Below are 16,582 nucleotides of genomic sequence, written 5' to 3'. Positions count from 1 at the left end.
CCCATGTTCCACCGGCGGCTTGTGTGATATTTGGTAGACACCTCGTATTACCTTTCAGAACGCCCTAATGTTCTGAATTGGGAAACACATCTGACCTAGGAGGGGGCGAATCCCAGCCCAGGGCCCACGCTAGCCCTGGCCCAGCGCTTTCCTCACTTGCAGCCGAGGCTCAGAGGGGCTCAGTGATGTTGCTCCCAGCACAAGGCCCGGCCAGGGGTCGTGCCTGCTCTTGAACCCCCATGCCCACGCTTCAGCTGCCACACTCCACTGCCGCCCTGAAGCCAGATGGCATTTGCCTTTTCCCTTCAGTGCAAACACATGGTCCACTGCAGTCAGATCATTCACGTTAACTGGTCAAGTGAACTTGCCAGAGCTGAGCAATACAAGTCAACAAATAAAAAGCTTCTATAGACGACCGGACTCAGCCTTTCTGCGTACTCAAGAGTTCGTTTGTCAGCTTACGTTTAGAAAGTACTCTTTTCAAAAACCAGAACCGGGATTACAGTGAAGGCCCAGTACTTCTGTGGTCACCATGATCACACTTGGAGATACCACGAACTAGTCTACATCACCATGTGCTAGGTGAGGAGACTTTTCTGAGGCTTGATGTGGCCTTCAGTAAAAGCCGAACAAGGTGGCCCTGCTGGGAGGGAGAAGCATGGGTCTCCTGTCTTCTCTCCCCTGCAAGAGTGAGCAGGGCTGACTTCTTAGTCCTTCACAAATATGGAGAAAGGCCAAGAGAAGGACGAGTGGAGTGGCTGACATGCCCAGCCTGGAAGCCCACTCTGTGTTTTGCCTAGAGGAGTGCCATGGACAGAATGGGGGAGCCTGGGCAAGGGGGAGTGAAAGAGACCCCCGCCAGCTGGGCAAAGATGGCCTTTCCCCTTTTCCAGCAGGCCTGGAGTTGTGTCAAGGGGACAAAGCCTGGCAAAGGGAGAGCCCAAGACACTAGCAGGCCCCGCAAGTGCCGTCAATCTTGTGGTGGCCATGGGGTTGGGAGAGGGCACTGCTCCTATTCTGTCCTATTCAGCATTGGTTTTGAGGGCCACATGTCAGCCCCTAGAAAATGGACCTGGAGACTCAGGACCAGGAGTTAGTGATAGCAAACCTTCAGTGACACTTTGTGCTGCCAAGCCCTGTTCAAAATGCTTTAGACCTAGGGGTGCCTGCATGGCTCAGTGGTTGAGTGTCTGCCTTTGGCTCAGGGCATGATCCCGGGGTCCTGGGATCGAGTGCTGCATCGGGCTCCCCGCAGGGATCCTGCTTCTCTCTCCCTCTGCCTGTGTCTCTGCCTCTCCCTCTGCATCTCTCATGACTAAATAAATAAACTCTTAAAAATAAAATCTTAAAAAAATGCCTTAGATGTAATAATGCATTTAATCCTCAACCCACCTATCATCACCTATTGCCCGTTTTGCAGAAGAGGCAATAGTTAGGAGATCAAGGCGGGAGCAGAAAGCTCCGGAGGCAGCGCCCCATGGCCAGGGTTACAAGCATGGGCTCTAAGGCCAGACTCCCTTCTCTGGCCCTGAGCCGCTCTGTGAGCGTGGGCGATTCTGCTGACTCCCTCGGTCTTCTCGGCTTTTAAGGGTACTCTATCTCTATCTCTGGGAACTCAAGTGGAAAAAGGCAGGTGAAGTACTGAGTTGCATGCATGGCCTGTGGGCACTGGCCAGTGCTGGCAGGGAAGGCAGCTGTTGGCAGTGGTAGCCTCCCATTTGTGCCCCCTCCTGCCCTCCCCTTGGCTGATGGTGGTCACCTGAGATCCTCCTAGCCTCAGGGAGCTTGGCTGCTCCCTCTTTCTCCTGAGCACTTTCTCTGGCTCACCTAGGTAATCAGTTGGGTGTGATTTTCATGCCTCCAGTCATTAAAGATTCTGCTTCTGAGCCAGCAGATCTGGTTCTGAGGCTACACTGTCAGGCTACAAATGTACTCCACTGGGGGTGGGGGGAACCCCACATGGTTCACAGCGTGAGATGGTGACATGTCTCCAGGCCGAGGACCTTGCCTGCTAGGGTGAGAGTTCCAGCACTGGGGCTGGTGCTCCCTGAAAAGAGATGGCAGGTAGCCCACCACATACTCAGACACAAGTGCTGCCGAACTGCACCAGTTCCCCGGTGCGGAGCTCTCTGCCTGCTTATGCTTCATGAGGCATGGAGGGGAAAGACACGGTCTCTATCCTCCAGGGGCAGCCCCGGTCACACTCACCCAGGGCCCTCAGAAAAGAGGTCAGCCCTGATGGGCGCTTCCCTTAGGCCAGGTCCCTGGCCAGGCTGTCCTCCTTGGCTGCTCTACAGAAGATGGAGGCAGTGTGGGAGACAGAAGTACTGACGATGGTCATGGAGAAGCTTCCTGGAGCAGATGGTGCCTGAGACTTGGGAGCCAAAGGAGTGGGACAGGAGGGAGAAGGTGGGAAGGGAGAGCCAGGCCCAGGGAATGGTAGCAGTAGGATCGAGAATGCAGAGTGGGCCAGGAACTATAAGCACTTCGGATGATACAAGTGAAGCGCTGGATGGACCCCGATGAACACCAAGTCTAAGAAGGTAGAGGGAGCCAGGTGATGGGCCTCTGGAATCTTCTGAGCAATTGTGAAACATGATCAGTTCTCTATTATATCTGGTCTCTTGAAGGTGATGGTTTGAGTGATGGCTGGTTTACTGGGGGAAACCACTGTAAGAGTCAACTCTGAGTTCAGACAAAGAAACAAGAGGACCTGAACTCAGGGATGGCTGAAGGCAATGGAAAGGAGGGACCAGAATGGACAGTGCCCCGGGCAGGCAGGTAACTGACATGGTCCCCAACGACCCCCGTCTCCTGGTGTTCACACCTTCATGCTCGTGTCTAATGAACAGAACACAGCAGAAGTGACGGGATGTCGCTGTCAAGATGAGATTCTAAAGACTGTGACCTCTGACTAGCTGGCACTCCCTCTGTCTCTCTTGCTGGCACATTCTGTCTTGCTTACTCAGATGAAGTCGGCTGCCATGTTGTGAGATGCTCTACGAAGAGGGCCACATGGCAAGGAACCAAAGGAGGCCACTAGCCAACAGCTCATGAGGAACTGAGGCCTTGGTCCAACCACCTGCAAGGAACCACTTCCTGCCAACAAGCTCGGGAGTGAGCCTGGAAGCAGAACCTTCCCAGTCGAGCTCGAGGTGACCACAACCTTAAGAGTGACTCAAGGCCAGAAGACCCAGCAAGGTGATGCCAGGACTCCCTGCCCACAGAAACTGTGACTTAATACACATGTGTTGTTTTAAGTGGATGTTTTAGAGTAATTTGCCATCGGGCAAGAGATAACCAATACAGGCAGGGGTCAGAGCAATGGCAAGGGAAAATCATGGTCGACACCCCCCGGGGAAGGATCAGCTGAGTCCAGTGATTGATCAATCAGATTGCAGGAGATGAGGGAGAGGGAGAAGTCACAGTGATTTTGAGAGGAGCACCGGCTCTGGACTAGGACTTCCTGGTTTCCAGTGCCTGCTCTGCCCCTGGCTACCTATGTGACTCTGGGCAAGTCATTCCAACTCTGCGAGCCTCAGTTTCTTTGTAGAACGGAGATGCTAAGAGTAAGTCCTTTCTAAGTATCTGCCCTTTCCATTTAGGACCTGCCTCAGTGTCCAGCGCAGTGCTGGAAGGGCACGCTGCAGCTGCTCAGCAGAAGTGTGCTGTGCCATTTCTAGAAGGCTCAGTGTGCAGCCTTATGCCAGCAGTGACAAGACTGGAAGACTTCGATGCAATTTCCTTGCATCCTGCGAAGCCTCCGCTAGTCCTGTGTGAGGGAACCCACCATGCAGCCCGGTGCGGGGACTTGTCTCCCCTGGTTCCTTCCCCTGCCAGCACCTTCTGGGTGCATTTTTCCTCTCAGGGGAGTTTAGCAGCCTGCACAGGAACCGAAACCATAACCCTGGCCTCGTTAATACTGCATTTGGACCATGCAGAATTAGCTGGCTTAAATAGACTTTTCCAGAGTCAAGTCCCATCTTGGAGAGGACTGCAGCCAAATTTGCCTCCAAGGCCAGGTTACCAACGGCACAAGACACGGATCTCATTTCCAAAACCAAGGAACGTGAGCGGACGCGAGTCGTCTTACCTGTCTGGGCAGAGAAGGCATGGAGTCCGGGGCCACTGACCGCTGAAAGCGCTGGGGCTGCTGCATCATCTGCTGCAGGAGGAACGACGAGTGGTCGGGCTGCTGATGCTGCTGATGCTGCTGATGCTGCTGCTGTTGCTGCTGCTGTTGCTGCTGCTGCTGCTGCTGCTGCAGCTGCAAGGTGGCCGTGGTGGTGGACGAGGCGGTGGCCGAAGAGGTCGGCGGCGGCTGCTGCAGGTAGTGGAGCAGGGACGGCTGCCGAGAGGCGGAGGGCACGGAGGGCATCTTCTGGGGGCCCGGCTCAGACACGAAATGCGACAGGGGCTTGGTGTTGCCAAAGGTAAAGGGCTCCGGGGCTCCCGGGCCGGGGCTGGCCAGCCCCTGCTGCATGATCATGCTCAGGGTCTTGGGTGAGTTGGTGGTCATGGACTTGAAGATGGCATTCGCCGGCTGCTGGGGCGGTGGGGGCGGTGGCGGCGGTGGCGGCGGCGGCTGCGCAAGCGGGTTGCTGGAGGAGGGGGTGAGGCTCCGGATCAGGGAGCACTGTGGGGTGAAGGACTGCTGCGGCAGGCCCGGGCTGGACAGCTTCTCGGGCCGGTAGGGCGGCGACGGCCCCGGGTTGCTGGTGGGCAGAGCAGATAGCAGGTGGCCCGGGGGGCTCTTGACGCCCGAGGACACCAGGTTGGCCAGGATGGAGCTCTGCGGGCTGAAGGGCGGCTGCTGGCTGAGCGCAGGGCTGGGGAGCTTGTCGGGAGTGTAGAGCATGGGGGGCCCGAGGCCGGCGCTGCTGGCCGAGGCCATGCTGGCGAGTAAGGCGTTGGGGGAGGCTTGGAACGAGCTCCCCGGCAGGTTGCTGGACGCCATGCAGGACACCATGAGGCTCTGCGGGCTGAACTGCGGTGGCGGCGGTGGTGGAGGCGGCGGTGGTGGCGGCGGTGGTGGTGGGTGCGGCGATGGCACCGGGCGGTAGGATGGGGACGGGCCGGGCGGCGGCAGGCTCGACCAGCTGGGGGTGGTCCCTGGCTGCCTGGCAGTGGCCCCCTGCTTGCTGGCCGCCAGTGCCTTCAGCTGGTGGGCGTGATGCCACTGAGGCACCTGGAGGGCGGGCACGGTGACGGGGAGCATCCCCTGGACCTGGCTCTTGGCCTGCGATGCTGCTGCTGCCGCTGCCGCCGCTGCTGCTGCCGCCGCCGAAGAGCCCGGGGAGGCCACCTGCTTACTGGCCGAGGGGATCACGTAGTTGAGCCCCCCTGGGGAGGGTGGGACGTGAAGCGATGTGGCGGCGCCGGGCAGCTGGCTGCAGCTGGAGGTGAACTCCTTGCTGGTGGCCAGGCTCTCCAGGTGAGGAATCGCAGCCGAAGGCTTGGCAGGTGCACCGAGGGTCGCCTGCGGGTGCTCTAGGACCAGTGGTTCTTCTGGCTTGCTCCCCAGTATCTTCTCAAGATCCAGGTCATTTGGAGAAGGTTCTTGAATCTTTGTTAGCTCTTCCAGGAGATCTTGAAGTTCCTGGTCCACGGCTGGCACGCTGCCGGCTTTGTCATAGTAGGGACCGGCAGGCCCTTTGACTCCCAGCTCTGCAGCGGGTGGCAACACGAATGGCGAGCCCATGACGCTGCCGTTCAGGGGATTAGTCTCGAGCGGTAATGAGTGGCTTGCTACTCCCACAGCTGCGGGACTAGGGTTCATTGTCAGCGGAGGGACCTGCAGCTCTGCGCACGACGTGCTGGGGTGGGCACTGGGGCCCATGGAAAGGGTGACATCTTCCAGGCAGGGCCTCTTGATTTTATTAGGGTAACCCCCGTCAGCCATGCCTGGAAACTGGAAATTATCTGCTTCCTGTCTCCTTTTAAAGGTTCCCTGTGGCAGATAGAGAGAGAGAGAGAGAGCAGGAGAGAGAGAGGGAGAGAAAATTTGTATAAAGCCTTGGCACATTAAAGCTAATGAACAGGAAACTTGCAAGATAAAACATCTCTCAGTTTCAAGACTTATAGTTGTCAAAACTATACAATACAGCCTATTTTGGGAACCTTAATGCTTGCTTCTTTGTTGCTGTGTTTCACTTAAACTGTCTTGTTACACTTCAAATTAGGCATTATGTTGTCTGTGTACTAAACGCCACAGGAAGTCCCACAAAGGATCTTCTCTGCCCACGTAAGGGGGGAGCTCAGCTCAACTATGCGGAAGCCACAGAACGCACTGTGCCCCAGACAGGCATTTGAGGGCACACTGGAAGAACTTCAGGTACTTCCAATTCCTACCTGTCTACAGATACCCCCGTTTCTAAAAAGGAAAAGCAGGACACAGACATTGAACTTTTAGGTTGCCTCCCTGTCTTGGTTAAACCTAGCAGACTGTGGCAAAACAATGGAACACAGCAGAGCCTCTAGAGCAAAGGGGATCTGGGTGTGTGCTTTCGGGTAGCTGTCTGGGCTATACTGTTCAGCGGAAACACAAGTGCAGAACAGTCATGGGGTGCACGGGCTCTTTTATTTTTGTACACACACACACACAGCTCGCTCGGTGCATACAAAAATCACTTGGAAGAACATACATACGACCACGTGGAGTAGTCAGCTCTTGGGGGTGACTGGCGAGTCCCTTTCTATTCTCTGCAGTTTGGAATTGCTTGTTTGTTTTTAGTGAGAATGCCTCCTAACCACCGCCCCCCGCCCCCCCCCCAAAGTATAAAGCTATCTAAATAAGAAATTCCTCTCTGCAGATGCATCCTCAGGTCGGGGAGATATGGAGCAACAGGAAAAGGACCCAATCTGCGATCTGCACCTTGGGGGAGCTGCTCACCATTTACAAAAGCATAGCTTTTGGGAACAAAGCAGTTAGTGATGCAGTGCTTCCTACTCATTCAAGGCTTCATACAGTCATCTGTGGCTGTCATGTTCATGACCGTGACCTGCAAGTAGAGTGGGGTGGACTGGGGGACTGTGTGGGAAGAGTGGGGCTCTGGAAGTCACCTACATACCCTCAGCAGAACAGATGTACTGTGGATCCTTGCAAAATGCCCCATGGTCAAAAATCCGACTCTATCTTTGGACTCCTCCCAAAACTTAACTACTAATAGCCCTCTGTGGACTGGGAGCCTCACAGCAAGTCGGTTAACACAGATTTGGGGTGTTATATGTATCATGTACTGGATTCTTATAACCAAGTAAGCTAGAAAAAAAGAAAATGTCATTAGGGAAATCATGACATAGATTTACAGCACGGTCTTGCTTCTATCGAAAAAAACTGCCTATCAGCAGACCCATGCAGCTCACACCTGCATTGTTTAAGGGTCAACTGTATTTCTCTAGATGCAATTTTTCAGTAAGAAATCCCTGTTTAGCTTTAGAAGGCTGACTGGGACATTCGTTTTCAGTCCTTAGACATCTGTCATGTTTGGCTCATTGGAGTGGCGGGGGGTGGGGGGTAGTAGGGTGGGGGGTGGCGGTAGGGTCAATGTGCATGGGGAGGCCACCTGCTAGCACCACACTGGCCACAACTCTCACGACACAGTGAACATCGAAAGATATCTCCCGGGGCTAGACATCCCAGGCCCGGTGCTCATCAGAGTCACTTAGAAACATCCAGATTCCCAGGGTCTCCCCCTACAAATGAACTGCTTCAGTCTCACCCAGAACAGGGCCCAGAGATCTGAGGTTTTCCAAAGCTCCTGGTTCTAAATGCACAGCCAAGTTGAGGAGCACTGGCCCAGAGCACGAGTGGGGGCAGTGTGGCAAAAGGCCCTGGTTCTGGATTCTTCCTTTGTAAAAGGAGCATGATTTTAGTCCTTGTCTCATGATGCTGCTCTGAGTAGTAAGTAAAATGAGGCAGATTCGATGGCACCTAGTAAATCCTCCCTAACTGGTGGCTGCCATTACCAAGGGCAGCCACGCAAGGGCCTTGGAAGTCTGATGCTGTCCTGGGAGAGGCAGGGGCCCTGGCACCCAGAGAAGGGGAAGGGCTTGCCCAGAGCCACTTGGCTAGAGGGTAACAGGGCCTGGGCATCCTGGGCCCTCTCCTTGACCCCTTGGCTGCCTCACAAGCCACTGCCTTTGTCCACCCTGGTGACAGGACACTGTCTCACTTCCACGGAAGGGGCTCCACTAGCTGGAGTGAGGGAACCTGCTTCCTTATTTGCCTCTTCTTTGCAACACAGACAACGGGACTTTGAGGGGCAGCTCTGGTGTCCAATCCATCTGGGGCTGAAGGCCGTAGGGCCGGCAAGAATGGGCCGTGGAGGGTGGAGCGGGCCAAGAAGAGGCTTATCTGGTCATCTGCGCCCACTCTTCCTTCCAGGGGCAGTGGAGTCTGTATCAGTCCACAGCAGGTGTTCAGTAAATAGCAGCTGAATGAATCAACGGACAAATGAATCCAGATGACCTGGCACACAGGGACCTCTGCTACATGTTTCCTGGCCATTCATTCAATCAACTAGAGGGGCAGCCCGCAAACAAGTCACGGAATCCCAAACTGAAATTTCGTTTCCTTGACATTCTCCCAAGGGAGTTCAAAGAATTCCAATATATTGAGAGTAGAAAGTGATGGAATGGATGAATAAGGGATGAGTGAGGGTGGGTTTGACCCTGGATCCCCTGCAGGGAGCCCGAGCTGGCAGTGGCCAGGTCCGGCGTGCTGCTGGGGAAGTCGTGGACCACGGCACAGGCCTGATGACACTGAAGTCCCCGTAGCACCAGGCAGGGGGTGTGGATGGGGTGTGAGGAATGGGATGGAAGGGAAGGCAGGGGCTGTGAGCTGCTGCAGCAACCTAGAATCCCTGGTGGACTCTGCAGTTTCCTGGACATTTCTTTAATTGTCAGTCTGCCATGACCTGCTTGGGACCTAGGTAGCAGGGCATGGGGAGAGACCTGGCACCACCACGAGATCCCACAGCTCGCATGAGGAACCCCTGGCAAGGGAAAGCACTCCCTACGTCTCCCAAATGAGGGGGCACATGCATACAACTTTCCAGGCCCCCAAGCCAATGCTCCCCACTCAGTTCCAATTCTGGAAGCCAGCCGGCTCCTCAACAGTGAAGCAGACCCCAGGGTGCCCCTGCAGGGTGTGGGAGGGCTAGCTGGTACCAGTGAATCCAATTTGCCCGAGTGGATGCCGCCCTTGCTGCACCAAGTTGGCAGCTCAGTGCCCCACTGGACACTTGGGGAGGATGCCTAATCAGGGGCCAGGGTGGCCTTGCTGTCCCTAGGGGCGCAGTGGCAGGGGGTGTGGATGCTGGCTGAGGATGGCTTCAGCAGGGCAGCCGGGACCCTCGTGTGCGCTTCCCTCTTTCAATGGCTTTGTGGGAGATCTTGGCTCTGGGTTTCGGGTTTTATGCTGAGAGCTTTTGACAGCCAGCCTGAAGCACCCCGGCTACACGGCCAGAACCTCAGCCAAGCTGGGGGAAGGTGCCTGTGTTCACAGCAAGGAGGTCTGCGGACCAGGTCTCCCAACTTCTGTCCCTGGATACAGGCCGGCTGTCATGCCTTCTGTTGGGCCGGCCTGGGATGTGCTGCTCGTCTCTATTTCTCGCAGCCGCCTGGGCTTTCCCTCATCCCCACACTGGCACCTTCGCCGGGTCACCTGGGCCAGCGGGTGCCGGGCCGAGGCCTACTGGGCCAGGCTGCGTGGTGCTGACTTATCCCAAGGTCACCATTTCAGAGCAAGTGCAACAGAAGCTGCTACTGTGGAATGATTTCCCTCTCAAGCAACTGGAAAACATCCCTCACTAGGCTTCCAGACCCTTCTAAATAAACCTTCCAGTCTTGCACGTGTGCCATTGTGTAGTCTCTGTGGACTCGGATGGCAAACTATTGGTCTCAGCTATCTGCTTCCTTAGGCCACGTATTGCACATGATCCTGCCCACTCACTGGGAGATGGCTTTTAGTAATAAGCAAATCAGAAGAAAAAAAATTAAGTAAATCAGTAGACAGTGGCAGGATTTCTAGAGGGCACATCTCCATTTTCTCCTTTTACAGAAAACGGAATGGGATGTGACTTGCTTGTGGTCACACAGCTAGTTAGTGGACAAGGACGCTAGACCCCAGGTGTCCCAACTCCCAGCCTCAGCGCTCACAGGTGTTTGGGGGCGGAGGAGGGGGGCGCGGGCTGGTGAGGAGGTTCCCTGGCTTCTTCTAGAAAGGAACGGCCATCTCCAATCCCGAATGCCTGCGGAGTCCCATTTCATAAGCAGGCAGAGAGCCACTGATGTGATCCCCATAACCGTATGAACACTTTTTAAAATGTACTTGAGAGCATGTGGTGGCTTCCCCGCCCCCTCAATATGAGAAAAGTAAGGCAACCCTTCTGACAGGGGCTGAGTTCAGCTCTGAAGTCAATATTATTTCTGGTTCTGTCTGAACAATGCCATGGTGATTCTTGCCTTTCTACATTTTTAGTCCAGAAGGACGAAAAGGGATTTCTTGGCAAAGGTCTAGATGATAAGAGTACAGTCTAGGCTCATAAAGTGGGCATAAGGAGGAAAAAGCATATGATCTACGTACATGTATATATATAAAACATATTCTAAATATATATACATGTAAAATACATAAATACATCACTCTTCTGAAAGAAATCTAGCAGCCTGTTATAAACACTTAATTATGGAAACTCTAGCCGGAGCTTTAACATGGACACCAACAGGCCAGCAGAAATATGCACCGTTCCTGCTGGGTAAGAACGTAGGAGGCCAGAGGTGTCAGAAAGGTGTTCACTATTAGCTTTCACCTTCTCCTGCCCTGGTGCCTCCCGCAGGCCAGCTTAGGCCAATCTGCTTGCTACTTCTCTCAGCCTCTCTCTCAAATCTTTCTTTGGTACTAGTTCTATATTCCTTGAGTGTCCAAGAACCTGATGTTGGCCAACTAGATTAGACCAGCTTCAGGATGGTCCCTAGTAGACTTGCCCAGAAGGATGGAATAGAGACATGGTGGGGCACGGTGGAGGCAGCCCCAGAGTAGCTAAGACAATGATGGAGCAGGATTGGGCTTGCAGAAGCAGAGAGGGGATGGAAGGGAGCGAGGGAAAGAATATACCTGGATATACGCAGGGGAGATGTATCCATGTGTATAGTATAGATTTCATTTGCATGTTTATGTTTCAATAAAATCTGCTCACAAGACAAAACTGACCTTTTGGTAGATCAAACAGGATTTTTGGTGTTTCCAGAATTGCAGGGCATGAGGTTCTGGACGATCCCAGGATAGCTGGGAATGCAGGGAACCCTGAATGCCAACGGACTTCCTGAGGAGTCGATTTGACTCAAGCACTTATGTCTGCTACTAGGTGATTTGGAGCAAGAGTCTCAGCCTACAGATAGGGGATTGGTCGGTGCCCCTGTCTTGCCCTGAGCCAGCAGATGCTGCAACCTCAGTACCCGATACAGGCAGAGGCAGGCAGAGGTGTGTGGCACAGAGCCTTGGGTGGGCACCAGGAAGCCTGAGTTTAAGTCCTGGCTCCTCCATTTGCTGTGTGACTGTGGGCAGGTCATTCCCCCTCTCTAAGTCTCAGTATCTTCTGTAAAGTAGGCACTCAGCACTGTGGGCCTCACAGCCTCATTAGAGCATGCACATGGGGAGCAGTAATTGTTAGTGATCTCGTTCTGCGGGCCCTGGATCCCCATGCTGCGCCACTGCCCTCCAGCATGGGCCCTGACAGATGAGGACATGCCCACTAGGCCTGGAGGGAGGGGTGGGGGGGGCGAGCAGCCTAGTGCTGACAGCCAGCGGTGCTGCCTGTAGAACCCCACCTCCTGCACCACTGCTCCCCACTCTCCCTGGGTGCTGCCACCCTGCTGTGGCCCTCCACTGTCCCAACCTGAGCACTTGTGGCTTTAGCAAGCCTCTACCAGGGCCATCTAAGCAGCAGCCCCAGCAAATGCATCTTCCAGAACTGCACTCTCCTTTTCTGTAGTGTACACACACCAGTTGGAAGAGTTGGCAACTCTTAGGAATGGCCCCCACGCCTCTAGGCTCATAGAGCTTCCATGAGCTCACAACTCATACTGTCCCCCCCCCCAGGAGGACTTGAAGTATCCTGCCACCAAACACGGGTTTCTTGAGCACTAGCCTTGCACTCTTAGCTTGTCAGAACCTCCAGACCCTTAGAGGCAGATTGGTGCTTCCCACGCATGTTAAGACTGGTGAGGCCTGGAGCCACGGAGGGATGCACCCGTGGGCCAGCTTCTCTTACCCTCAGGTTGGCCTTTCTATGCAGCAAGAAACCCTGACCTGCTTTCCTCCCAACGCATTCCCATGTAGTGTCACCAGGGGTGGAAGGCAAAGGCCCTCCCCCAGTCTAGACAATCCTGTCTGTGCAGGACCCAGGCTAATAAGCTTCATCTGTGTTTCCCCAGAATTGGGCTGATAAGCCCAGAACCCTGCAAAGAAGGGGAAAAGCAGAGGCAGAGCCAAGGCTGGAGGCCACACGCCCAATGGTGGAGGTCACCAGGGCCTCTGGGCAGACCTGGGTGTCAGTGGATGAAGACAGTCACTCGAGCCTCACCTCCTCACTTCTCTCTGGACGGTGCTTCCCTACTCCACTCTGGGCCTCAGTTTCCCTAGTTGTACAGGGAATGGGTCCCAGTTACGGTAAGGTAATGCTGTGACTTTCTTCCTGGACTGCTCCTGTAGGGAAATGGTGAATTCTCTCCCCCCGAACCAAGAGGGTCTCTCTCTCCCTGGGGTGACACGAGGTCAGGGACAGCCCAATGACCTACAAGTGCCCTTGCCACAAGCAGGATATACACACCGTTGCCAACTGCAGACACTCTTACAGAAAGCATAACCTTCCCCAATCCGGGCAGGGCTGGGGTGTCAAATTATGGTCCTCCCCAAATATCTATGACTTTTTAACAATAATTCTTTCAATGTGTGTGTGTGTGTGTGTGTGTGTGTGTGTTTGTGTGTCTGTGCATGTCTGTGTCTGTGTGGATTAGCAGTGCTAGTCCTGAGCGCAGCTGGTCTGAGCTAGTTGAATCAAGAAAGGCGGCCTGCGATTTTGGTCAAATGAGCCCTGTTCACTTGTATATTCTATGAGAGTCCTACCAAGTCACCAGTCCCCAGGAAGGCTGCCAGCCCCCCAGACACCTCGAGGGGCGTGGGAAAACCAGTGATGCTGTGTGAAAGCCTGTTCCTGGAGATGGATCCAGAAGGAGAACTCGCCAATGTGCCATGACAGTCGTCTGGGCCTCCGTCCCCCACCTGCCTGCCCTTAACTGCTTCCCCAGCCCCTGGAGGCACCATCCTGGCTGCCAGGCAATGCCTCTCTCCCCGGGGCTGGACACCCCCTCAGGCCTGCAGCTTCCCCCCACCCGGCCCCGCCACCGGGCCGGCCCATCCATGGACTGTTAGGTATGGGCAGTGTGACATTGAGGTCACAGAGCTCTCATTCCCTGTGGCCTAGGTCAGCTCTTGGTCTACCTCATGGCTAAAAGAAATTGTAGTTGAATCCATGGAGGCAGCTCCCGAGAAAACACTTTTTCTAGAATGCTCCAGAGAGGTAGAAGATTTCAGAGGTGAGGAAGGAAAGTCCCCACCCAGGAGGCTTGGCAGTTTCCATAAAAGCCAAACTTCCCTTCATCCGGAGGGTGACAACGCCAAGGGAAAATACCCTCTAGCAGTAATCCTCAGACACCCTGTCACCCAGTGGGGTCTCGACACCCCTTAGGGCGGCGGGCCGTCAAGTCTGGTTGTCAGGTTGTTAATGTGTCTCTGTTGCCCTGGGCTGTGACTGACCCTGTCCCTAGCTTTCTACATCTCTAAGCAGAGCACATACACAGGGGGACTAGCAGTCAGAGCCACCCAGGAAGGTGGAATGCAGCCACACTGGTGGCTCTGGACTCTCATTCGGTAGGCTCTGCCTCCATACCACAGAGCCCCCAGTGAGGCCCTCAGTTTGGCTGATGACCACACATTGGATGGGAGGCTCTTATCCCCTCTCCCTTGCTGCCTGGCTCCCGGCTCCCCGGGCCTTCCTTTCACGAGCACCCCTAGATTGGCTGGGACTCCAGATGTGGGCTCCTTCAGGCATTGGTTGGGATGCTGATGGGATTAGGAGTGGGGTCAGTGGGGAAGCCCTTGGTCTGGGCCCTAATGGGCCGAGTGAGTTTTTAGAGCACTTGGTGCATTTTAGGGACGTGGCTTCTGGCTGAGCTAAGCTGGGGTAACAACTGGCCATTGATCATCCCAAGACTGGAAACAAGTCCTGGGTCATTTTGAGCCGTGTGGAAATCATGCACCACATGGGGCAGTCATGGCGCTCCATCCAGAAAACCCTAGAGGCTTCTTCTGCCTGCGCGGGTGAGCGCAGGAGCATCTCTCCCCTTGTAGCAAGGCCCTGCTGGATTGCAGTGGCCCTGTCAAGGCTACGGTGACAGTCCTGATTTTGTGGAAGGCTCCCCTCCCTGTTGCTGGGACAGCAACTTGAGTGGTTTAAATGGGGCAAAGAGAAAAGTGGTTGCTTATTGCTCAGTCCCTCCCTCTCTGTTCCCAGCTACAGATCTCTACTTTACACAGTTTGGGGGCCCCTCTTTATAAAAGAGAATATTACATGAAGAGAGCAAAATTAAAATTAGGGGCTCCTGGCTGGCTCAGTCAGTCGAGCATGCAACTGCTGATCTCGGGGCTGTGAGTTTGAGCCCCATGTTGGGTGTAGAGATGACTTAAAAAAAAAAAGAACAAAATTAGGTACTGGGGGTCTTGGAAGGTTTTGAGGATAAGTCTTGAAGCTTAGGCACAATGAGGCTTCCCTTCTGCCTGTAGCCCAGCGATGGGCTAAGTAAAATGGCAACAGGCTTTCAAACATGGCAGGAATTTCCTTGCATGAGAAACTCAACAGCTGTGTAGGTGGGAGAAGAATCCAGAGCCACCTGGTTAGTCTCGTGCCTTCTGAAGGTCACATGCTTGTGAATAAGCACATTTTAGCAGCTGAGTGCCAACTTCTGACTCTAAGATCTACTAACTGTCTGCAGATACACCAACCCCAGTTAAGAGAGTTTACAACCAGGCTGTTTGAGCCCTGACACCTTAGATGCAGAGCCTGGGAGGGGATGTGGGATAAGGGGCATCAGATCAGGCCAGAGACCCTCCCCATGCTTAGGTCCTCTTTTTTTTTTCAAGATTTGTAGAGTGAGGCATGATCGACAAATAAAAATTGAATATATTCAGGTGATACGATGAGATTTTTAAGATGTATAATGTGCAGATTTCATATATATATGCACTGTGAAATAATTTAGGTGTTCTTTCTTTTTTGAATTGAGGTTAAATTCACAGAGCATTAAATGAGCCTTTCTTAAGTGTATCATTCAGCAGCATTTCACTCGCTCACAATGCTGAGCGACCAAAATGGGGATAGTAGGGCCCACGTCACAGATTGGTTATAAGATCACATGAGTTTAGAAATGTAAAGTGAGCACAGTGCCCAGGATGGTGTACATGCCAAATAAATATTCTCTCTCTTTCCACTCTTGAAAATGCAAACACATTCTTGGTGGTCCTAAAATAGCCTTTAACATGGTTTACTCAGCAGCATTTGTCATTCGAGGGAGATCTGCCTTTACTCATTGGTTGTACTTCTGAGGAGCTGTATGCGAGGCTCACTTCTGTAAACCAAATCATAATGAAACGCAACAAGAATTTGCCGTTGGGGGAGGGGAATCTGCCATTGAAAGAAAAATCCTCTTTTACGAAGTGAAAGAGCTGTTATCCAAACTTATGTTTTTTAAAGGTATGCACTTGGGGATATAGGCTTTCTTGGGGGGCAATGAATCCTATTTTTCTTTTGCCCACAAATGTATGCTCATATTCTATAGCTCCAAAGCACAGAGCAACAGGAGTGGGTTACAAATGGAAAATAATGACCATTTCAAATATTCACTTCCTTCACTATATATGGACGGTGTCCATGATCACATCATGGAATGTGTCACATAACTGAAAGATACCCCCACCTCAGTGTGTGCACATGCATGTGTGTGCATGTGCACACCTGTGGGTCAGTCATGGTGGTGCTGCTGCCTCTGGTATAGATGATGGTGTTGGTAATGGTTGTAGTGGTAGGGGTGGTGGTGATGATGGAGGTGGTCATGATGTGGTGTGGTGGTGGTAGAGGTGGTGGTGGTGGCGGTGGTGCGATGGCGCAGGGAGGGGGTCCCTAAGGATATATCCTTCTGGCTCTACCTCTCTGTTAGAAGAGCTGTGGGCTGGGCCTGAGGAAGAAGACTCCACTCTGAACTAGCAGGCACCTCAAAACTGGGTCCTTGCCATCATTTATAAAGATCTTATTCTCACCCAGAAAACTGAAGCTGAATTACTGGTGGAAACATGGGAGATTTTTGTTTGTTATAATGCTGCCAATAAAATAATTTTATGTCAGATTTAACTACAGGAAAGGGCAAGGCATTTCTCAGTTCCTTAGCTGTCATGTGGCTAAAATAAATAGGATGGACAGCAGTTAGCCACTGTACACTTAGCTCTTTGAAGCCATATATTCAGAAA

General features: G+C 53.4%; 1 protein-coding gene across 8 annotated transcripts in view; it reads right to left on the bottom strand.

Moving 5' to 3' along the window:
• Positions 1-16,582, bottom strand: part of MAMLD1 (mastermind like domain containing 1) — a 121,903-nt gene that overhangs the window by 33,182 nt on the left and 72,139 nt on the right. For 7 of the 8 annotated variants that reach the window (XM_038588534.1, XM_038588536.1, XM_038588533.1 and 4 more), the window contains one exon: positions 4,094-5,950. In XM_038588534.1, coding sequence (XP_038444462.1) covers positions 4,094-5,950 — 1,857 coding nt within the window. Of the gene's footprint in view, positions 1-4,093; positions 5,951-6,892; positions 6,914-16,582 lie in introns of those variants that run through there. The other variant, XM_038588539.1, reaches the window with a different exon arrangement.

This window comes from Canis lupus, chromosome X (genome assembly GCF_011100685.1).
Source record: "Canis lupus familiaris isolate Mischka breed German Shepherd chromosome X, alternate assembly UU_Cfam_GSD_1.0, whole genome shotgun sequence".
In the NCBI taxonomy this organism is placed as follows: domain Eukaryota; kingdom Metazoa; phylum Chordata; class Mammalia; order Carnivora; family Canidae; genus Canis; species Canis lupus.
The sequence above is the reverse complement of the archived record's forward strand: the minus strand, read 5'-3'. Positions and strand labels throughout refer to the sequence as shown.